This window comes from Fusarium oxysporum, chromosome III (assembly GCF_013085055.1).
Source record: "Fusarium oxysporum Fo47 chromosome III, complete sequence".
Lineage (NCBI taxonomy): Eukaryota > Fungi > Ascomycota > Sordariomycetes > Hypocreales > Nectriaceae > Fusarium > Fusarium oxysporum.
In genome coordinates this window covers 4099967-4122223 of record NC_072842.1, presented here as the reverse complement: position 1 = coordinate 4122223, position 22257 = coordinate 4099967, and the positions used below count along the sequence as shown (strand labels likewise).

The 22257-nt window shown below is 50.5% G+C and overlaps 6 protein-coding genes across 6 annotated transcripts; 3 read left to right on the top strand and 3 right to left on the bottom strand.

Moving 5' to 3' along the window:
- Positions 1-508: 508 nt before the first annotated feature.
- FOBCDRAFT_290749 (Oxidoreductase, molybdopterin-binding domain-containing protein) lies at positions 509-2897 on the top strand (the record flags this gene model as incomplete). The annotated part of the gene is made up of 2 exons (XM_031177465.3): positions 509-542; positions 887-2897. The coding sequence occupies 2 exons, from the start codon at positions 509-511 to the stop codon at positions 2707-2709; spliced, it is 1857 nt and encodes a 618-aa protein (XP_031048598.3). The 3' UTR covers positions 2710-2897.
- A 189-nt stretch (positions 2898-3086) lies between these two features.
- FOBCDRAFT_130849 (armadillo-type protein) lies at positions 3087-6665 on the bottom strand (the record flags this gene model as incomplete). Its single annotated transcript, XM_031177464.3, has 3 exons — positions 3087-3503; positions 3553-6463; positions 6526-6665. 3 exons carry the CDS (start codon positions 6663-6665, stop codon positions 3087-3089), a joined length of 3468 nt encoding a protein of 1155 aa, XP_031048597.3.
- Positions 6666-8643: 1978 nt separating this feature from the next.
- FOBCDRAFT_290747 (CYTH-like domain-containing protein) lies at positions 8644-11471 on the top strand (the record flags this gene model as incomplete). The annotated part of the gene is made up of 3 exons (XM_031177462.3): positions 8644-10605; positions 10658-11131; positions 11184-11471. 3 exons carry the CDS (start codon positions 8644-8646, stop codon positions 11340-11342), a joined length of 2595 nt encoding a protein of 864 aa, XP_031048595.2. The 3' UTR covers positions 11343-11471.
- Positions 11472-12017: 546 nt separating this feature from the next.
- On the bottom strand, positions 12018-14501 carry FOBCDRAFT_130018 (amino acid permease-domain-containing protein; the record flags this gene model as incomplete). Its single annotated transcript, XM_031177460.2, has 3 exons — positions 12018-13109; positions 13159-13937; positions 14309-14501. The coding sequence occupies 3 exons, from the start codon at positions 14499-14501 to the stop codon at positions 12018-12020; spliced, it is 2064 nt and encodes a 687-aa protein (XP_031048593.2).
- Positions 14502-15803: 1302 nt separating this feature from the next.
- Positions 15804-18948, top strand: FOBCDRAFT_290739 (uncharacterized protein; the record flags this gene model as incomplete). Its single annotated transcript, XM_031177459.3, has 6 exons — positions 15804-15897; positions 16078-16429; positions 16475-16940; positions 16989-17152; positions 17201-17334; positions 17381-18948. 6 exons carry the CDS (start codon positions 15804-15806, stop codon positions 18760-18762), a joined length of 2592 nt encoding a protein of 863 aa, XP_031048592.2. The 3' UTR covers positions 18763-18948.
- Positions 18949-19066: 118 nt separating this feature from the next.
- Positions 19067-20919, bottom strand: FOBCDRAFT_290735 (permease family-domain-containing protein; the record flags this gene model as incomplete). Its single annotated transcript, XM_031177457.3, has 2 exons — positions 19067-20464; positions 20513-20919. 2 exons carry the CDS (start codon positions 20917-20919, stop codon positions 19099-19101), a joined length of 1773 nt encoding a protein of 590 aa, XP_031048590.2. The 3' UTR covers positions 19067-19098.
- Between the last annotated feature and the right edge of the window lie 1338 nt (positions 20920-22257).

Sequence of the window (22257 nt, the reverse complement as noted above, 5' to 3'; positions counted from 1 at the left end):
TCCATATTTGTTGAGGGACAACAAGTTGTCTTGGCCAACGAAAAGCCAAGGACAAGTTTCCGGCGATTGGTATATGTGCAACTTACACGGACACACAGTGCCCGAAGCTGTTTTCGTGCCGGGATACAAGTCTGTTTGCCGATACAGAGCTTGATTTAGTACATCCTCTGGTTGGGCAACAGCCATTAAGAGCGTTGAAGTGTCTATGCCATCTTACAGAACGGGCGTTGCCCATCTAATGAAGAACACAGAAGATATCAATATCTTTGTCGTCGGGGATTGATACGAGGTTACTAACATTTGGCTGACCGGCAGTTGTGCCGCTTAAAAGTGGCTGCAGGCGATTACAGGGGTCCCATCACTGAGCCGTAGCACCTTCGGGGGAGTTACCTTCCATTCCGGGCGTCTTTCGGCGTGTCGACCAATGATATTATCTCGTCATGTGTCAAGTGACGTAACTTTTAATAACCAATAGTCGGCGATTGCAATTTGATCGGCGACCAAAATAATGTCCACGCTCTGTGAACCTCAAGAAAGCGACTGTAAGTCACGATGCTTCTCTCGGCATCTCATCTCATCTCATCTTATCTCAGGTAATTGCTTTCTTCTGACTCGTTCCTGCTGTTCACGTGTCACGTTGCTCACCGCTGGGCTTATCATGAAATAGAGAAGGACTTATATAAAGTGAGATTCTTCATCTCACAGTTTTGATGACTGTTCTCCGAGATATTCCCCGACGTCATTTTTGTTAGAGATCCATCGAGTCCACTGTGACGTCTACTAGAGATTTGTTTCGTTTGCGACAATACTCACAAAGTGTTTTTTTTTTTTTTTTGGCGATGCATTGTTGCTCATTATTGAAGTGACTCTCTTAATTCTTCTGTAGCCATGTTCTCGCGATCAACACGGCGCTTGGCCAGCCAGCTACGACCCCTACGATCTTTATCTATCCCTGCATCACAAGCTCCCGTGAGGGTACAATCTCGCACCTTCATCGCAACACGACTCACAAGATCTGCATCAACAAAACCTCCCGCTTCCGATAAGTCTGCAACGATATCGAGAGACCCAAGCACTTCCTTCGCAATTCTCCTCGCTGGAGCAGCTTCCTTCTACCTCGCATACAGCTTCGCGCAACAATCTCCTACACGATGCGACGCCATCGCCCATGACGAAAACGACCATGATCCTCGAGATCCTTCTCTTCCTCGATATCGCATCAACGAAGTGCGCAAGCACGATGCTCATTCTGGTCACCCCTGGGTCATCCACCGCGATAAAGTCTACGATATCACTGAATGGATAGGAGCACATCCTGGCGGCGATGTTATCCTTCGCGCGGCGGGCGGTTCCATTGATCCCTACTGGGATATCTTTTCTATACACAAAAATGACTACGTTTACGATATTCTAAATCAGTATCTAATTGGGTACGTCGACCCAGCAGATCTCGTCGATGGGCGACCGGCACGAGAAGAGGTCGAGGATCCTTTCTCGGATGATCCAGTTCGACATCCAGACTTGATTACAATGACGCAGAAGCCCAGAAACGCAGAGACGCCGGCTTATGCTATGATGAATGACTTTCTTACACCTAATGACCTTTTCTACGTGCGCAACCACATGTGGGTGCCAACAATCGCCGAGAACCAGAATGACCACAATCTCACGATAGAACTTCCTGACGGAACCACAAAAGAATACACCCTCGCGGACCTCAAGAACCGCTTCAAATCCCACAAAGTCACAGCCTCTCTTCAATGTTCTGGCAACCGCCGGCGACACATGAATGAGGAATCAGGTCGCAAAACAAATGGTCTTCCGTGGACTGCTGGAGCTATCTCAAACGCCTGCTGGGAAGGCGTCTTGCTCTCTGACGTACTGGCAGATGCAGGCTTTGATCTGAATTCAGGCCTCACAGGAGAATCCGAGGCAAAGCATGTTCAGTTCAACGGCCTAGAAGCTTACGGTGCATCGATTCCTATCAGAAAGGCCATTGATCCCCAAGGCGACGTGATACTCGCCTACAGAATGAACGGCCAGACTCTCCCGCGTGATCACGGGTTTCCTCTACGAGCTATCGTTCCCGGGCATGTTGCTGCGCGATCTGTCAAATGGCTGAACCATGTCACGCTGAGTGACGAGGAGAGCACATCTCAGTGGCAGCGACGCGATTACAAGTGTTTTGGACCGAACCAGACCAAAGTCGACTGGGATTCAGCACCCGCCATTCAAGAATTACCTGTCCAAAGCGCCATTACAAAGTGCAAACTTGGCGACTGGACAGCCAAGGATGACAATTCTCACACTTATACAAAACCAGCGTCATTGGCTGGCTACGCATACTCCGGTGGAGGCCGCGCCATCGTTCGTGTCGACATCTCCTTCGATAACGGCAAAAACTGGTCTCAAGCCTCCATCCTTCCCGACTGTTCCACAAAAGAGGGTGAAGAATCGCCTTGCTATGGTCACGCAGCCTGGGCATGGCGGAGATGGAGGTTTGACGGTGATGTCCCGTTGGAGGCGTTTGAACCCGCACCATCCGGGAAGCGATGTGCGACGTTTGTTGTGAAAGCTACAGACGAGGTGTACAACACACAACCAGAGAGCCACGCAGCAACATGGAATATTCGCGGTAATCTTGCTACAGCGTGGCATCGGGTGAGGATCTGTGATGATGGTCCTACGGGGTTAAAAACAAAAGTGTAGAATTGAGCAAATGGCATGGCAATGGGATTTGTAGTTTTGGTTGGAGTTTGAGAGCAGGCTAATGGGTTTATAACTTGGCGAGCGATACATGGCGTTTGTTGCAGCCAAACGCAGGATGAGTACCGAATTACAAGAACAATGGCTTGCATCAGAGTGAAAGAACATTCTCTAATCGAGTTGATGACAAAATAAGATCACGGGTGGTAGACCACCCAATGCTATTCTCGGCTAAGTGAATACATCATCCCCAGGCATATTGTACATTAGCCTTCGCCTCGTACCCGCTCTATTCGCTTGATCTGCCCTTCTAAGTGTACAATCCAACTATCTCCACAGTATCGTCCTCGCTTTTGAACTGTTCCGAGACACATTCACACCTACTCGTCATCATCATCATCGTCATCCTCCCCAGCATCGGTGAAGTACTCGAATTCCTTAGGTACAGGAGCCTCTTCATCGTCATCTGAGTCTTCATCGACGGCGGTCAGTACACCCGCAGCAGCAGCGGCGCCTGAGGCGTTACCACCAGGAGTCTGGGGCTCGGCGTCGAGCAGGCCAAATGGTGATCGACCTTGGTTGCGAAGCAACTGTCCGAGCATAGCGCTGTTGGCTCCTCCTCTAGACTCGGCAAGACTGTCAAGCACAGCGCGCTGAGCGCCGCCTCGTCCGCCTCGTCCAGTTTGTTGCCCAGCCACAGGGGCCCGTTCGGTTGTAACCTTCTTAAGCTTCTCCTCAAGTAGACTCTTCTCCTCGTCGGGCTGGCTATCGTGCAGCAGCAGGGGACCACCAGTGGGCTGTAAAAAGTTAGCAATGCAAACGACGCAGCAAGACTTGTATGCTCACCTTCTTAACGGGCTTGTATCGGCCGGCGGGGAAGCTGATATACTTGAGTTGACCAGGGAGAACTCGGGTCATGTTTTCGATTTCGTACCCAACTTTCTCCTTCTCGGGCTTCTTCTTGGTGTCCGCAGAAGCCGCCGGTTCCTTCTCTTGCTCTTCCTTCTTATCCTTAGTCTCGTCCGCCTTCTTGTCCTCGTCCACGTCCATCTTGTCGCCACCGCTCTTAGAGGGGGCGGTATCGATTTCCATGCTCTCTCTTCGCTGAGCGCGCTCCTTCTTCTGAGCTCGTCGTTTGGCCTGCGCAGTTGTTGACAGGATCGCGGTGGCAATCAGAGCAGGACCTTCTTCGGTCTTGACTTCTTGCTCAGGCGGGTAATCGAAGAGGCTGGGTCGTGTAGCACAGTGGAACTTAAAGCTGGGCATCTCAAGATCGTGATCAAGTCCAATGATTGAAGTGGGAGAGAAGCTAAGCGACAAGAAGTGGGTAAAAGGGAACCAGTACCAGTATTGTGTGAATACAGCCATACCAACGATACCGGCCATGTTGAGGTTGCCAGTCTGTGTCTGGAGGCCGATGGTGCAGTTGCGACCACCAGCGTCAATGATACCAAGCGCCAGAGCAGCACCGAACTTGGTCATGGCATCCTCGTGACGGTCGCCAACCACCTTCTTCAGAGTCTTGCGGATTGACGAAACCTTGGGGTTCATGACCTCGTTCTGTTGAACAAGGATCATGGCGAGAGAGATGAGGGCACCCTGTCGCACAAAGTCTGTGGGATCCTTCATCATAGGTTCAAGAAGGTCGATGGCCTCGTCAAGACCTGTACCGGCGCATGAGATACCCAGAGCCATGGCGGAACCGTATCGCACGTGAGGGTTATATGATTCGGAGAGGAGCTCAACCATACGAGGCACGCTTCCAGGCTTGCGGAAGAGGATGAAGCCCAGACTCATGACGGCTATACGACGGACGTCATCGTTGACATCGCTAACAGCAATATGAAGGAGCTTTCGGATAGCCTTGTTGCTACCGGTACCGCAGTAGGCAAGAGCAACAGTCATGATACCACCATATCGCAGCGTGGGATCAGGGTCGTTGAGGAGTCCTTCAATAAGAACATCGGCTCCTTCTTGGCGGCCAAACATAATAAGTGCCATACCAATAGCAAGACCACGGACAATCTTCTCGTGAGTGGTTTCATGCGCATATGTAATCATATCCTCCAGAGCCTTGACATTTCCGGTCCCAAGCATGATAAGACCCATAGCCAAACCAACAGCCTCACCATTGAGAGCAGAATCCTGGAACAAGATTTCTCGGAGCTTCTCAAAGATTTCCCAATCGCCAGTGGCCATGCCGGCAATACCCAGACCCAGAGCACCACCATGCTGAACGACCTCCTCTTCAGCCTGGCTAAACTGCTCCTTGAGGTAGTCCAGAGCGTCGGCTCCGTGGTTGGCATGGATCAGTCCATAGGCGTAGAGAGCACCACCCTGGCTGAAGATAGAGCCACTGCTGAGGCCACCTTGTCGGGGAAGATAAGGCTCAAGTAGCTTTCTAGATTGAGAAAGGTTTCCGCGGTGAATGACACCAAGAGCGGCAGTCGCCGTGAACTTGGACCAGTTGACTGCCTTGCCCAACCACTCCAAGTTATCACGGAAGAACTTGTCGTTTGTAGTTCCTTGGTTCATAAAGGCATTGCAAAACGTGACCGCAGTGTGGAAGATGGAGTTTCGGCCCTCAAGACTGTCGCGGACCTTGTTGAGGATGCTCAGATCGGTTCGGTTGTTGCGGTAGAGGAACTCGAGGTTGAGACGGATGGTCTTGCTGCCATCAAGAATTTCTCGGATATTGGAATAGGCCTTGGATACTTGTTCAGGGAGCTCGTTTTCGGGGGCTTCCTGCTTATTCTGAAGCAGAGATTCGCTCTCGTGGGACTGTTCACCGTTCTCATCTGACTCTTTCTTGACAGGCTTGCTAGCTGGGAGTGATGCAAGAACCTTGCCGAGAAATTCCTGTGTACCGTTGTCGTAAAGGTCGAAAGCAATTTGATAGGCATTGGCGATGGAAGAACGGTCGCCCTTTTCAACAAGATTGCGCAGCATGCGAGATGCTTCCTCATCTGAGTTAAGGTAAACGACACACTTGGCGATGGCAAAGTAATCAGGGTTGGGGATCTCGTTGAGGAGATCGAGAATTAGCCTCAAAATTTCGGTTCGGAAGGCTCTCTCCTGGACGATGTCCATGCAAATACCCAATGTGTACTCCATGAGATCCTCTGCTGGGCCAGGAGAGTTTTCGAGAGGGTTAGACTTGGCCTTCTTCTCATCATCGCTAGCGCGCTTGATGACGCTTCGAAGAACGTCCAGTTTCTTGGCCTCAACCGCAATACCTACCACTTGCCTGTAGCGGCCCTGCTCCAGGCAGCTTTCGAAAAGCCTCTCAACAACCCTCTGAAGCGAGCCGGTGGCCTGGTCGGGGAGCTCAGCAATAGAACCAGAGCGGCCTTGCTTGAAAGCAGGCTGGAAGGTGGCCTCGAGCATCGTGTTGTCGATCGAGTCGCGGGAAAGAAGAGACTTGGGAGGTAGAGTTGTCTGCGAAAAAGGTGTGGTAGGAGACATGACAGCACCCTCGGCGCCGCTCGCGAACGTAGTAGCCAGCTCGGGGAGGTCGGTGTTCTTTGAAGCCTGAGGAGCCGCCTTCTTCGCAGCATTCACAGCAATGTACTGGTCGACACATTTAGAGATAATGGTCTCCTCGAACTCGCCAGGAGAATCGAGCTTGAAAAGGTCGCCAGCGGCGAGGGCGAAGACCATGCTGTCATTGTAGGCCTGGAGATGGTAGTAGACCTTGGCAAGAACAAGAGCAGCGAGTTGACGCTCAGGGAACGACTCGTCCTCGTAGAGTGCCTCGCTTGAAGACAATGTTAGCAAAGCTTGTCACACCATGAAAGGCGAGACGCGAAGATGACGTACATCTGTGTCAACACAGCAGCGACCTCAGTCCAGACGGTATCGATATCGTCGTTGAGGGTCTGCAGAGCGAAGACCTTGAGTTCAGGCTCCTCGTCGGTAAGGAAGGCGAGGACGCCGGTAGCCGAGACGATACCGGGCATCTTGAAAGAATATGAGGGATCGTGTGGGCGTGCTAGAGAGGTCTGTAGCAATACGAGCGGCGATGCGAGAGGCTGCTGGGGTAAGAATGGTCGAGTAGCAGAGAATGCCTTATTTCCGTGTAGGCCCAATGGCATAAACAGGACCCGAGGACGGAATTATAAAGTTTGTGCAGAAACAAAGGAGATGTCAAGAGAATTACAAGAGTCGGAGTCGATGAATTGGTTGGTGTTTTGCTCCAGCAGGGTCATTCCGAGAAAGGTCCACGTCAGGCACAGCTCTGCCTTGCAGTAGGTGCACGGGCCAACCATAGCTCCAAGCAGGAGCAAAATTACATAAGCAACTGCAACCAGCACAAGCACGTGACTATTGGATGTCTCCAAGCAACCCCCAAATCCAAGATAGCACGCGACAGAGGGGTGAATTGCGCCATGGAATACTACGAGCGCGCTGAGTCGTTATGGAGTTTGAAAGGTGGTGTGAACGTACTCATTAATAGCTCTCAATGATCAGTCAAATTTACAGGGCGCCTCAACCATATCTCACAGTTCCTCCTCCATACATACGCAAGAGAGTTATTCACCAAAGCCAGATTCACCCAATCTAATCATACTATTATCATCACGTGAAAAGCAGTATAAAGTGTAGAGAAGAACCGCACAAACCGAAAGCGATTCCTTTCCCCATCAGATGTGGTTTTCCACTAGAAAAGCTGTGTTAGGAAGAGTATTCATTCAGTATATTATCTTACTGCCAAGGGAAGATGAAACGTGGGTAATCAGGGGGAAATATGTGACTAGGACGATGATGATAACTGATCCCTTCTAATCGAGATCAGAGAAACTAGGTTCATGAAAGTTGTCTGGAAAAATGTACAGTATATACGATGCTAATGCACGTACTGACGCAAATCCTTTTCTATGAATTTGTGGTTAGCGCTCGTGCCTATGCTGCTATTGTGAAGCTGAACTCCAAATCCCATGGAGCTCTGGTACCCCCTGGTTCGTAACTCAACTATGACGTCGAATACAAGTTCCCTTTGCATGAGAAACATCGGGGTTTTTGGAGTAAGCCAATGCTTATAAGAAGATCATATAAACATGCTGAGTCGATAAGGCTGATGTCCTTTAAGCTTAAGGAGATTGCAAAGGACTTGACCCTCCACAGGAATCGGGAGTCTGACCCTGGCGTTTGAGTCTGGTGCAATTTATCTCGGGACATATGGAAAAGTGACAAGTAGCGTGTCTCGTCTTTAATTCGCTAACCTGATTTGCGTAATGCTAAGCCTCTCCGGGGGTTGATGATCGGTACCTAGATCTCCATTGAGCTCGCAGCACGGAGCATGTACTGCTAGTAAAAAATGCTTGGGGAACGCTATCGCTAATAAAATTTGTCCTGGGCCATGTCCAGTACGTACAGTTGAGTTAGGTGAGGTAGTACCACCCGTGGGCATATCCCTGGAGCTCTAGCGTCAGGCTGTCGCCTGTCCATCTTTGTTTGTCGCCAGAAAACGACGACAGGACACCAACACAAATATTAATCAATCCGAGAACTATTCCAAGGCGCGAATAACCTCCAGCGCACACGATCCGTCGATAATATCATCCGAACGAGCATCTTTCAGCCGCGTCCATCCATTTCTGTACGCGATTTCTATTCGCCAATCGTCAATCGTCAATTCGACAGCGTGGCAGCCTCGCCATGGCGACGTAGAAACATCCCAACCAGTCATCCATGTCCACCTGCGCCGTGCTCCTCGCGCGACAACGAACGTCCTCCATCGCCTCAGCAGCGTCATAGATCTATATCAGTTGAGGACAACATCTGTCTATACTCAGTTGCGCTCCCGCCGCGTCGACTACCTGGTGCAAGACAAGCGACCTGCACTGCAATTGCTTTGTGGTCTCCCCTCGCGCCGAAACTTCGAGGCGTCGTGTTGTCGCAGGATCTTCATTCTCCCTTCATCACGACACCATCGCCATGGATCTCCGCTCAGTTCTTAATACGTCTGATGGCGGCGATCGCGCTCCGGCCAAACCTGCGCCGAAACCGCAACCGCCGCCGCCGCTACATCAGCAGCAGCAGCAACCTCACCCCCAGCAGATGCAGCGACCATCGCAGAGTCCAGCCAAAGCACCCGCTCCTCCTCCGTACTATCGCGAGTACGGCCGCCATCCACCGCCGCAACCTTCACCAGGCAAACCGATGCCCCAAGAATATCCTCCGCATACTGGCCATCCTCATCACGCTCAGTCACGACCACCGTCGCATCCTCACCCATCTCCCCATCAACCACCGCCCGGTGCGTATCCACCACAATCTCCGTACCAGGCACCCGGGCCATATCCAGGACGTCCTGCACCCCCTCCGCTACAGCCAACGGGCTCTTTTCACGATCCGCGGTCCCCAAGCGTCCAAACTCCAGGTCAATCCCCTTATCGAACATCAACGACTCCGTCGGCCGTAGCGGCTGCCGCAGGCTATCCTTTCCCACCAACTCAATCCCCTGGGGAAATGGCCAGTCCAGTCCAACGGCACCAATATTCACCTACTCAATACGCAACTCGCGAAAGCTTCTCTCAGGGCCCACAAAGCGTGCCTCCAGGTCATGCACCTGGTCATTCACCTGGTCATTATCCTCCGACTCAGCAACAACACCCACAAAGCTCTATCCCACAGGCCCAGCAATATCTGAATCAGCGTCCTCCCTCAGCCAGTCATTCTGCCCATTCTACTCCTACTCCAACATCCGCTCAACCACATCATCCTTACGGTTCTTTTGCACAAGGTAGTCCTGTCACAGCTTCGCGCCCACCGCCTGCCGAATACAATCGTCAGCCCTCGCAACCACCCACGCCTGTCGGTCCTCCTTTGTCTGCCGGATCTCGACAAGCATCAGTTACAGGCGGTTTCACACAGCCTTCGAGTCCATACCAACAAAGACTTTCCTACACTGGAGCGCCAATACCGCAAGGACAGGCACAGGCACAGGCACAGGCACAAGCACAGGCACAGGCACAGGCACAAGCACAAGCACAAGTACAGAGCTCACCTCCGCCTCCGCTTCACGCGAAGCGCATATCTAGTAGCTACGGTTCGCCTGCTCCCGACGTACACCGACGATCCCAATCGCATAGTGAACGAGCTCCTAGCCCATCCGTCAGTCCCAAATCTCGAGTCCCGTCGATTCAAAGCAACCACGATCCACTTGCTGCATCGGCGGCAGCAGACGCCAAAGCCAAACTAGCTCAATCGGCTCCTATACCCCAACCAACCCAGCCAATGGCCATCGACACAGAACGCGCGGCAACTCCTGCCAAGCGCAAGCTCGAGGATCGCGACAGTCCCAGACAAGAGCCTGAGGAGAAACGAATGAAGCCCAGCGAGGTCAACGGCGGCGTTGCTGTGAAGCGCGAATCTGAGTCGGCTTCTTCCAGTGTACCAGCTGCTGCAGCTGTCAAAAAGCGAAGACGCTACTCACAGCCGCCTATCTGGGCACAAGATGCTCGAAAAATGAACAGCATGCCTACAAATGCGAACTTCGTGCTACAAAAGAGAGTCCATTCACATCTCAATGGAAAGAAGGACAACGCCCGTCCTAGTCGCCATGCCTCGCCAGAGACGAACCGGGGCAACCCACCTCCTCACGTTCCCGTCGCTGAACCAGGCCCCCAAGAGATTCTTGGAGCTTGGGAACCGAGTCTTACTGGCCTCAAACCTTTTGAGGATGTATCAAGACAAGTGGCTGATTTCCTCTTCCTCAATGTTATTAACACCCCAGATATGAGGGAAATCAGTAGTCGCGGTATCCAGTTTGAAATTGAAGCGAAATTGGGCACTCTCATTGACAGAGATACTAACCAACGAGTTGATCGAGGTATTGCGTCTGAATGCGTCTTGATGGATAACAGCCGTGTAGCTTTTAAGAGCAGCATGACGGAAGTGAGTGTTTCAGCATCTTCCTCATTCTTATCGTTGCTAATGATGCTTTCAGGGCTCACATAAGAAGATGAACGACTACCTCAACGAACTCGTCAAAATCACACATCCCATGAATCCAGCAGGCAGCCAACGTGTACCCATCGTTGCTCTACACCGGAGAGAGAGGGACAGGTTTTTCGAGATTCCACCAGACCTACAAGCAAGGATACCTGGATGCGTGCGAAGCCGACTGGGATCGCGAAGAGCAGTCCGTGTGAGAGTCACTTACAACCAAAAGGACAACAAGGTCATTGCCAAGATCATCAAGGCACGCGTGTCTGACCTTGATATTCACTTCCCTACATTACCAATGGATTGTCGAATCAGTATCAACCTCGAAATGAACTGGGACGGCTCGGTGGAAGAACTGGAGCAACTTCCAAATCGTGATCGTGGGGAAAACCCTGAGCGAAATAAGGACCGACTTAGCTACACGCACGGGCCCTACCAGGTTGACCTCACGCAGGTCATACAAGATCGCCACGGAGTAAGTTCCCAAAGCCCTAGACAGCATTTCGGCTCAACTAACAATATTGTAGGTAAAAGAGAAGGAGCATGAACTTGAGATTGAACTCGACTCGAAGCTACTGATCGACCAAGGGAGCAAGGCAGCGAGCTCGAGACCACACCGCTATCAAGAGCTTGTGGAAGGATTTGTGGACAACATACGACTTCTTACACGTAACGTGGCACACTGAACGGCAATAGACCATTTTAATTACTGGCGATAATGGTGGCTAAAAGGACGGGGTTGGTGGCGCTGTGTTTACAAGAGGTGCTCTGAAGGAATACCAACAATAAATCGACTTATCTTTTGTGAACTCAACCCATGTTTATAATGTTGAAAGCTGTCTTTCTGATTGCGCAATGTTACGCTTTGATGTACAAATAGTCAGTGGGTGGATGCACCAAATAATCGCAGCTTCATTTACAAGTCGAGATTTGGTCCAAGCATGCGAAATCACAGTAAGTGAAGACATGAGCACATTACCAACAGCTAGACCGACATGAGTCCAACAGTAATCATTTCTCTACGGAAGAAGGCACAGTCAAAATCATCTCGGGTTTCATAGGCTCGGGCTACCCTACATCACCAGGATGTTATATCTGCGAAGCGAACAATTCTTATCAAAACATTGGGAATCTGCTGCACAGGTACTGCGTTTCCAAAAATTAAATAAAAATTACATACTCCAGTTTAGCATTTTCTGTTCCGTCTTAGCTTATATTCTGGAAGAGTAGAGGATGGATCTTGTTGCCACTCCACTGTCAGATGATACATTTCCAAATGCACGCCATGCATTGTCATCACATACAATCAACTTATCATAAACATGTTCTTCATTATCATATGTACTTAAATCATCAACCACTCATGGCCGATATCCCGTATTGTACCCCCTTGTTGGCGTTGCACCCTGGTGGTTGTCCTCATAAAATGCTTCAAAGTCAGTGCCAACATATCGGCTCGCCGCAGGCACCGGTATTGTGTCTGCCTGTTCGTCAAAGCCCGTTCGGCCAGTTCCTCTTGACTCATGAACTTCCCCTGCGATCCAACTCAGGTAAACCGTCTCGTGTACAAGCACATAACCGCCCGCCTTCTCTCCCGAGTCGTCAGAGCCATCAGCACTTTCGAACTCGGGCTTCTTCTCCACGACAAAGATCTCGTTCCTCTTCTGCTTCCGGCGCCATGCAAAAGAGATGAAGCCGAGGAACCAGAGAATGCTGCCACCGATGACGGACCATGTGATGGTTGGGACAAGCCACCACTGGAGACTTTGTGGTGTTGAGGGCTTGATCCAGATAGTGACGATGGGCCACAGACCACCAATTACATATATAACTGCGCATATAACGCTGAGTGTTGGGTTGATATGTTTGCCGGTCATCTGTCGCCAAGTCTGGGGGACTGCTGCTGGGCTGTGAATCTCGTCCTTGTCTGTTTGTGGTGGTCCTTTGAATCGGAGGATCAGGATACCAAGACCCAGAAAGATGCCAAAGAAGGCATTGATGACATATGCGCTCAGACTTGTGAGTAAAGTGTATGAATTGAAGTAGTTCATACCCCAAGTGGCGAAGATAAGAATGAAGCAGGATGTAAGGTGCAGGACGAAGGCACCAACAGGCGTTCTCTCTCTGTGGTCTTCGGGGGAGAGCCAACGTGTGCTCAGAAGAGAACTGAACATGCCCCTCTTCTTGAGCCATGATAGCAATCGACCCAAAGAGATGTCGCCGTCTTGAGCAAAGAACTTGGCGTAGGGAATGATACCTTCCTTGGCGATCTCTTGCTTTACCCGTGCAGCGGTGTAAGTCATCACGATGATGTTACCCATGCTCGATATGGCAAGGAAAGCGTTGAAGATCCGCTGGCCAGTCTCATCTTCGGTCAAGGAGCCGAGAGTTCTCTCGAAGAACTCTTGCGCTACGTTGGTACTTATCTGATCCTTTTCTGGGACCACGACCATCTGAGGAGGGTTAGAACACGAATACGCAGGGAAGGGCAACTAGACTTACATATGAGATGTTGACAGCCATATAAAGCACAATGGCAATACCGACACCAAGCATCATAGCGATTGGGTGTTTCCGCCGCGGCCTGCTAATCTCACCCATGACATAGTTGGGCTGTTCAAAGCCAGAGAAGCTGAAGATGATGGCCAAGAACGCGTGAGCATAGCCATTAGCATCACCGGAGTCAGCAAAAGCCCGAGAGGGCTGAGTGTTCTCTGAGATGTAGTTCTTTACCTTCTCGCCCTTGGTAGTCTTCAGAGCTCCAGCGCCGACTACAATAGCTGTCACGATGATGAGCAAGAGGATCATGACTTTGATCATTGCCAACATGTTGTTGAGAAGAATTCCTGCTCTACGAGAGAAGGTATGAATGAAGCAAGTGAGAATTGCGATTCCGATGGCAATACCTCTGATTGCTCCGGGAGCTGGATCAGTGTTGCCAGATGCGTAAAGCACTCTGGTAGCAAAGCTGATACAGTTGCCTGCCATGTTTCCAAGAGCCACGAAACAGAATCCGAACATACACGTACTCAGGAGTACGGTGCCTCTTCTGTATGCGGGCTTTTGGTAGACATATTGGAGGTAATTGAGGTCACCGCCGCTGCGAGGTACACTCTGTTCAATGCCATTGATGGTGTAACGGGGAACATTGAGACCGTACTCTATGTAGACGTGGACGCCTGAGAGACAGTATATGATGCCCGCCAGCCAGAGGAGAAGAGATGCGCCCGTTGAACGGGTTCCTTCCATTACTCTCTGTGGCGAATTGAAGATGCCCGTTCCTGTGATGATAGTCAGCAACTCAGTTGCAGAGTCGTACCGTGTCTCAAGACCATATTTCCGCACTGAATTGAACCACCAAGTTCCAACATCGTGATAAGAGTAGAAGAGATGGATGGCGAAAGTAAGAATAACAACATCCCAATAGAGAAACTGCGTTGTTCTGACACATTGAAACTCAAGCTTGGGCCAAGGAAGGAGCGAACCATGGATCCCAAGGTATAAGCAGACTTCCCCACTTGGGTCTCATCCAAACTCTGGGCTCTCAACTTAAATTCAACTTCAACACAACATCGCCAAATCCACCATGAAATGTCTTTGCGATATCTCGAAAAATCATATCGGAAAGTATTCAGAAATGAAGAGCACTTACCAATCATTCGGTTAAGAACCAGGCACATGACATCAAAGTACCCAAGCTTGAAGGCTTCCTTGGGTGCTGATGTAAAGATGCCATTGGGATTATCGGTTTCCCTAAAGATCACCGAACGGTCGCTGTCCCATTCTGGCTCTTCACGTCGTGGTGGCTCACGGCTGTGCTCCTGATATGCTGCGAAATCGTTCATTGTGTGGTCTGTATGCAGCTGGAAGCCGCAGCTCAAAGGAGGAAGAAAGGCTGGAGTTGTTGGTCTGGGAACCAACTTACACGTCAATTCGAAGCCAAAATTGGCAACGAGTCAACGAGCTCTCAGAATTGATACAAACGATGGCAAAGAGCAAGCTCCGATATCAGCTACACAGCTATCTGGGACCATGGGTATTAAGTAACGCTCTCTGGAACTCATGCAGGCAGGGTTCGACGATCACACCAAAGCCGGGCGAAGAGCAATCAGCCCAAAATGGCTGACCGACCAAGCAAAGGACGGGTTTCAAGCCTCATCACCATCGTGTGACCTTATCAACTCCCTGCAAGGGCTGGTCGTTCTAGGCAGACTTTCCCCTCACTTTAGACAAAAATTCGACAGCCTTATTGCACACCAAAACGCCTTGTCCATACCTTCCAACCACATCAAAAAGCGCAGCGCTAGCTGTTGCGTTTCTAGCGCCGTTTTTATCGCTTGAACAGCCAATCTGCCAACCCTGCATTACACAGCCCCGATACATCTCAGACATGGCTCACAGACATGCCAAGCCAAAGCTGAAAGAACCCCGGATACCAAAACCTCATCCTCGGGATAACTTGTCTGAAGCATGGGGACGTGCGACTTAACTTGGGATGACACAAGATCGACCATCCTGTGTTCTCCGTCATATGTCCGACCTGGTTCATAGCGAAGAAGAAACATACTTCTCAGACTACCAACGCTCCAACAGCTAGGTGCATGCTTCTTGATAAGAGCAAGCAAGCTATCGTCCGTTCCTGACCCTCCACCCCGCATGCTCGCGCTGGTAACCCACATGAGTAACCGATGCCCTGTTGACTGACCGAATCAGCCACGCCTTCGTGTCAGTCTGTCATCGGTGCCTGGGAAGAGCTCTTTTCTCTTTCTGCGGCGAGGTTCTTCGACTTTGGGCCAGCCACTCCGGACTGTACGCGTCCCACGTACAGAGCTTGCATGCGTCCTTATCTTCTTTCCTGAAGGCCCATCTGGCCCTTGCATCTCTTTCCTTTGGGGCGAGTGTGTGGGTGTTACCCATACCAGTCAGACCGTCCCGGGTGAAGCTCTGTCACACTTCTTCTGTTGGCCTCTTGAGCAACAGCCCTGTTAACAATATTTCTTAAGATACTGCTGCCCGTCACTCGTCCACAACCTACTCTGGCCCCGTTGACGGTTACATTTCCCCAAGTGATCGTCTTTAGCTTTTGTTTGAAGCCCAGGTCCCTGCCATCTGAGGCCCCTTTGTAACATCAGTTATAGCAGCGTTCAATGGCAGGCCCTCTCCAGGTTGGAGACCTTATCAGCCTCGGGCGCCTAGCCTGGGAAGTCTACCGCTATGGCTGGTCTGAAGATCATAATGCAAGTAAGTGATCCAAGCGCGACGCCTTTGTTTCTCCTGCGAGATATGCCTTGCGGGGCTTCGCCAACGTACTGCTTTTTGTCGAAGGTCAACCTTCACGAATAGGTACATGTACCTGGCGATCACTCATCCCTTCATCCCTCCACCTTCAGTAAATGTAACATCGGCCTGACTGCATGGCAGCAAAACAATATGAAGAATTTGGAAGAGATGTTAGAGGTCTTGCCGAGAATCTCGACATCCTCAGTAGAGTAGTTGCGTGGGCAGACAACTCTCTCCAGAGTCAAAGACGGCAAGGTGCGCCAGCAAAGCTACGATGGGACAGGATGTCGCTGGTTCAGATTATTGGGGACTACGAGATGACACTACGAGAATGCAATGAACTTCTCAGATCAAATAATCGATATCGTGTAGGAACCAACCCTTTACGCAACTTGGAATGGAATGTACTCGTTCAGCCCGCAGCCGATCAACTGCGCCAAAGGATCATGTTGCACAACTCGAAGATCTTGCACGTCTTAAAACCATTTGAAGTGTAAGTGAATCAACTTGGTATTATTTCATACGCTGACGAGCTCAGTGATCTCCTTTTACGGGTACGGCAAGATATTGAGCGCATGCATCAAGACCTCGCGGACCGCATCACAGCTGCTCATCATGACATTCGCCGTCTGATGGGAGTTCTTATCCCTGACCTTGACGAAGCCCTTGACCAAAGAGTTCTACGTAGTGTTGTTTTACTAGAAGTGCCTGTGGACTTGGACGAACAGTTCCGGTTTGCAGCGCTCACTGGTCACCCCGAGTATCGCATCGAAGAGGATTTTGAGCTCACCGAGCTGTCGGATGCTTTCATATTGAACTTTCACAAAAGTACAATAAACTTCCAGTCTGGTATGGTAGTCGAAGATCGTGTTCCGACGGTTGACCAGTATCTCAACTTATTGAAGTGTGTATGGATTTTCAAGAGAATTCAAGCGGCCCCTGCTTTACGGGAGGCGGATAAGGATACTTCCCACTGGCCATCCTACGCCCGACAACTGGAAGATGTAAGTCATGTGTGGAGTTAATTGTAACCTGCGGACTAACGGGAGTAGGACTTATCATCTCAATGCGCTCGATTCGGCCGCGAGTTGGTAACGCCAAGAATAATTACTTCGACGCTCAAGCGAGACATGTTCACGATCTGGCCAGAGAAGGAACCTGCCCCTCTTGTTGACCTAGTTACAAAAGACGAGATGATGGAACAACTGCTAGAGGTGTAAGCGTGAGATAATCTCTGTTTTATCGCAAAAACTAACAATCGCAGAAATCTGCAGAGCTATAGTCCAGGTATCGAGAAGAAGGCCAAGCTCCTTCGAAGGCTAGACGCAGATGGGCGAAGATTCAGAATCATCATGTCTGGATCAGCTCAAGCGTCATCGGGCAAACCAAGACAGCAAAGTCAGTAGGCTCTTTTCTATTCGAGGCCAAATGCTGACCTGAATAGCTGAGAAATTCGACTTCGATATCACTACAATGATCTTCAACCCACAATACGCCTTACCCACCGGCACTCACATGACACAAGAGATCATCCTACGGCAGAACGAAAGAATCGCAAGGCTAGATTTTATGGACGGAGCTGATATACTGAAGTTCCAACAAGCGGTTACTGGATTCAAGCCATGGGCTTCTGCGACGCAGTACGACTGCCAAGTCATTTTCGTTCTGGGTGGCGTCAAAGAGACAATCATGGAGAACGCTTGTCTTCAACTCTGGATACCCAAATCCACTGAGGGCTCGCTTGTCACTAATAGCGATGCCGCAGTCAACACCATCAAGACTTCATCAAGCCGTCAAAACTCCATATCGACGCTTGCCTCGGGAGCCATGCCAAGTTCGCCTCTTTCTGGGAGCAGACCATTTGCGTCACCTGCACAAACGCTTTCTTCCTATGGAAACGGCGGAGACGGCTTCGCCATGGGCCCTCCTGGTCGCCACCCAAGCCTCCCAACCATACCACAGCGACAACCCACAGGGCCCGAGTTCTACGGTTCGTGGCCGGGAAGAACTTCCCCAGAGCCAATAGGGTCCTCGCCTGTTGAAAGACAGAGCTTCTTCCCTATACCAGGACCGCCGCGACAGTCTCCACCACGGAAGCCAGTTGGGTCAACCCCATCTCCTCGTCGTTCCAGCTCTCTCTTTCCGCCTCCATCCAGCAGCCCAACAATGACCAACAATGGACGCTCTTTTAGTATCTCAAGTGGCGTGTCAAGCAATAGCAACTCGTCCAACAGCGACGTCCGCAGTGTCAGCATATCAACAGGGACAAACTCCACAGGGCTTCTGCACAAGCGTCCAGTCAAACCAATGCTGGTCCTATTCACACAGAACCGTCAAGGAGACAAGTTCTCATTTGTGACGGTTCAGATTGACGACGAAACAAACACGAACCCAGAGCGCTGCAATTGTCGCCGATCTGGAAGAGATGGGGCATCCTGCGACATCGCGGCCATCGAGAAGAAAAAGGGCGATGCTCCTATTTCAGCCCGACGATACGAGCAATCACCATCGGACGGCGAGATGGATTGGAACTTGGCACGTTTGGCGCTGAACAACCCTGCCTCAACGAGCGATAGTGTCAACTGGCCCAACCTCAAACGCCTTAGCATCAAATTTCCAACTCCGCAGGCACGAGCTAAGTTCTGTGGCACACCAAACGTCTGCCATTGCAAGATCAAGAAGGAAGGCGACTTGCTCAAGTGCATACAAGAACGCCACCGCGGGCTCTGGGGAGAGGTTCAAGAGAACTACAGGAGACAGATGAATAGCTTTCACAAGCAGAGATACGAGAGCAGATCACATGTGGTCTATGGTGTAACGAGCTGATGGGTCTAATATGTGAGGGCATGACGGATAATTACCAAGCTGCTGTGTTGCTTTGTGTAAGCATAGCTTTGATGATCCTTGTGAGGCGCGGAGTACCGGAGTAAGGGAGTTGCCATTGGTTATAGGCGTTACTGGAAAGCTGAAAGAGAGATTCTTAGATAAGGTCAGGTCGTTGATGAATTGGAATGATTACACTGTTTAATGAACATCACTTTTCATCTGGTGAGACCGAGCTTCTTGAAATGAGACATCATATTTCGAATGACCCGATATTCATCATAAATGTACAGAATCCTGTTTCCTACTGAGCTTTTATACGTTTCTCCCTATACCCATTCAACTTTGCTTTTGCGGATCGATACTATGCTCCCGACTTGAGCCTGCAATGGCCTTATTCTGTTGCTCTGTATCCTCATGGATCATGACATTGGTCGCTGAACGGGCTGCATCAATGTCATCTTCCAGCTCCTCAGGAAGCGTGAGGTTGAGGATCACACAGATGATGGCAGCAACTGCAAAACCAGTCTCCATGACAAGAACAATAGCGTCGAGGAAACCCTGAAGAGAGCGGTTGTCCCCCTTGTATGTGAAGATCTTATCAAAGTAGTTGGGTAGAAGCGTTGCGCCATATCCCAGAGCCAGACCAGCAGTGAGAATGAAGCGGTTGCGTCGAGTGAAAGGGACGCCACGGACAATGATGGACATGCCCGATACAGCCACGGCACTGAAGAGGAAGGTTGTCATACCGCCAAGAACAGCTGATGGAATAGCAATGAGAGCTGCCGCAAACTTTGCAAAGATACCCATGATGACCAGGAACATGGCGCAGGCAAGACCAGCTTTGCGGTTGGCGCATCTGGTGAGGACAATGACACCGTTATTCTGAGCGAAGACAGACATAGGAGTCATCGTCATGAGAGCACCAATACAGCCAGCAATACCATCAGACAAGATGCCACCCTGGATACGAGATTCATAGGTCTTTCCGGTCACCTCGAGTTTGGAAACGTCGCATGTGGCCGTGACATCGCCTATAGCCTCGGTGGCGCAGACGAGGTAAACAGCGATCAGGGGGAGCACGAGTGGCCCGTAAACTGATAGTGGGAACGTGTGTACCCAGGCAAACGAAGCAACGGGGGCAGAGTCGATTCCAGATCGATCGAAATAACCACAAGCAGCAGCAATAATGCAGCCGACTAGGAGTCCAATCACGACTGAGGTAGATTTCATAATGGGCGAGCCGAATCGCTCACATAGGATAATAGCGACAAAGACAGAGAAACCCAAGCCCAGGAATTCTGCAGATCCCCAGGGAAGAGGATGAGGTGCATTGATGTTGGGGCAAAGAGCAAACAAGCCGTCAGTGGCAGTCATGCATCCTCCACTGCCACCCATCCAGTTGGAGAAACCCGACTTGATGAGCTTGATACCGATGAGCATAACGGTAGGGCCAGTGACAATTGGTGGCAGGACCTTCAGCAAGAACTTCGCGGGGATAAAAGAGACGAGGATGTTGATCAAAGCACACACAGCGGAGGTACCGAGAATGGCTCCATAACCCTGAGGGCAAGGCAAGGGGTTTCCATCAGAATCCGAAGGACAGAAACCATTGGCGTACATCTGAGCGAGGCTTCCTTGAGCGACAGGTATAACGCTGAATGAGACTCCAACCACAGACAGAACTCCAGTACCGAGGTAGTATCTCAACAATAGTTAGCCCAAACCCTTGCCGAGACCAAGGAAAACTTACTGTGTACCAAAAAGCCTGAATCGAGTGATTTGGACTGCAGAGAAGATGCCAGAAACGATGAGAGCGGTTGAGACGAGGTATTGTTGTTGCTCAGGTAGCAAATTGGCGCTGCTGCTGATGATTATCGGTGGTGTAATTACGCCTGCTAACATGGCCAATGCATGTTGAAAGCCGAGCAGCAAGCCCAAAAGAACTGGCATCTTGTCATTGAGACCAAAGAAGGGACTTGGGTTGACGCTCTTCTTCATGAAAGGCAGGTTTGGTCGAAATAGAAAGGCATAGTCATAATCACCAATCAGGCCGTGCCTGGTAGTGAATGCCTTTTTGAGGCCATTGCAACGCTGAGAAATTGTTTTCGGTTGCGCATGCTCGGGCGCAATGGACTGTGGCCCTTGATCCTCATCCATTGTTTAAGGTGTTAGATGGAGTTGTGTGGAGAAACTGGAAACAGGCTGACGCTGGAATGGCTTGGTGTCGATGGCGTTGATCATCGAGTGGTCCAAGCGAAAGAGGGTATCTTGGCGTCGATCAACTCAACGGACACAGGCTTTGGTTGTCAACGTTGTCAACGTTGGATGAATATAAGTGACAAGAGCTTTAAATGGCTCCAGTACTGAAAGTTGATATGGGCAATATGGAGGTTTATACTTCTAATGCCTCTCCATATAACAGAAGTGATTGGCGAGCACACGAGGCCGTTTTCAGGAGTGACTAGAGTTATTTTTTAGGCTTAGTGACCCAAGACTTGTAACTGATAACTCGTGGATCCAGAGATAGCTTATCAGCACTTCTTGTTCCCCAGATGCTTGACAAATGGCTAGAGATGGGGCAGCGGGTGGGTGTCTGCGGGTCCGAGTTCAAGAGCCCCAAGCGAGGTGAGATGAGATGCAGATCAAAAGACAAGGTCAGCTAAGAAAACATGCGATGCTAATCTGAAGCCTGATATTGGTGACATGATGGCGTACAATCGATCCTTTAAATATGCAACCCCAGATTCCACGATGGGGAGCTGGCATGAATAGAGTTGGATTGTTATCAGGCCGGCCGGTCGGGGAACCGGTATTGGAGGTGCACCTCGGGACGTGGGGGACGAACAGAGGAGTACGGCCTGTCGCAACCATTGGGCTGGGTTCGAATCGAGGAGGGATGAGATAGCGCATCAGCGCATCGTCTGGGGTTGTCACCCATCGCCACGGAATAAGCGACTTCGGCTGTCTATCATGGCCAGGATTGTGATGATAAACTCAGCATGAGCTGGGACAGCACCAGCTGAACTTTGCTGGATATCGTGCTGAGCTTCAAACTACGGGCTGATAGGTAATCAGTTTGCGAAATCGGATGACTCTGTGAAGGAGATGGCACCAATTTGGAGTGACCGTCGAAATTCAACCATCCAACTCGTTCCAGTTTATCTCCAGGGTGCATGCATTGTACGCCACAGTTTGCTAGCAGATACTCGGCCATGAGCCGTCGGCCAACCACAAGCTTATCAGATAAGATAGAAATGCGAGTAAAATCGGCTGTCGGCTGCGTCCGGTGGTGATAGCAAAGGGCTTGTGATTCTTGGGAGAACGGAGGCGGGCGACTGCGCAATAAATTCCATCTCGAAGATGTAGATGATTGAACAGAGCTGAAAGAAGGGCGATCGATCGGTCGGAGATGTTATCACAACTGCGAGGCTAGGCCAAGCGGCGGCGACAAAGTCATAGAATTGTGTAAAGGCCGCCGGCGCTCCAGATAGATCT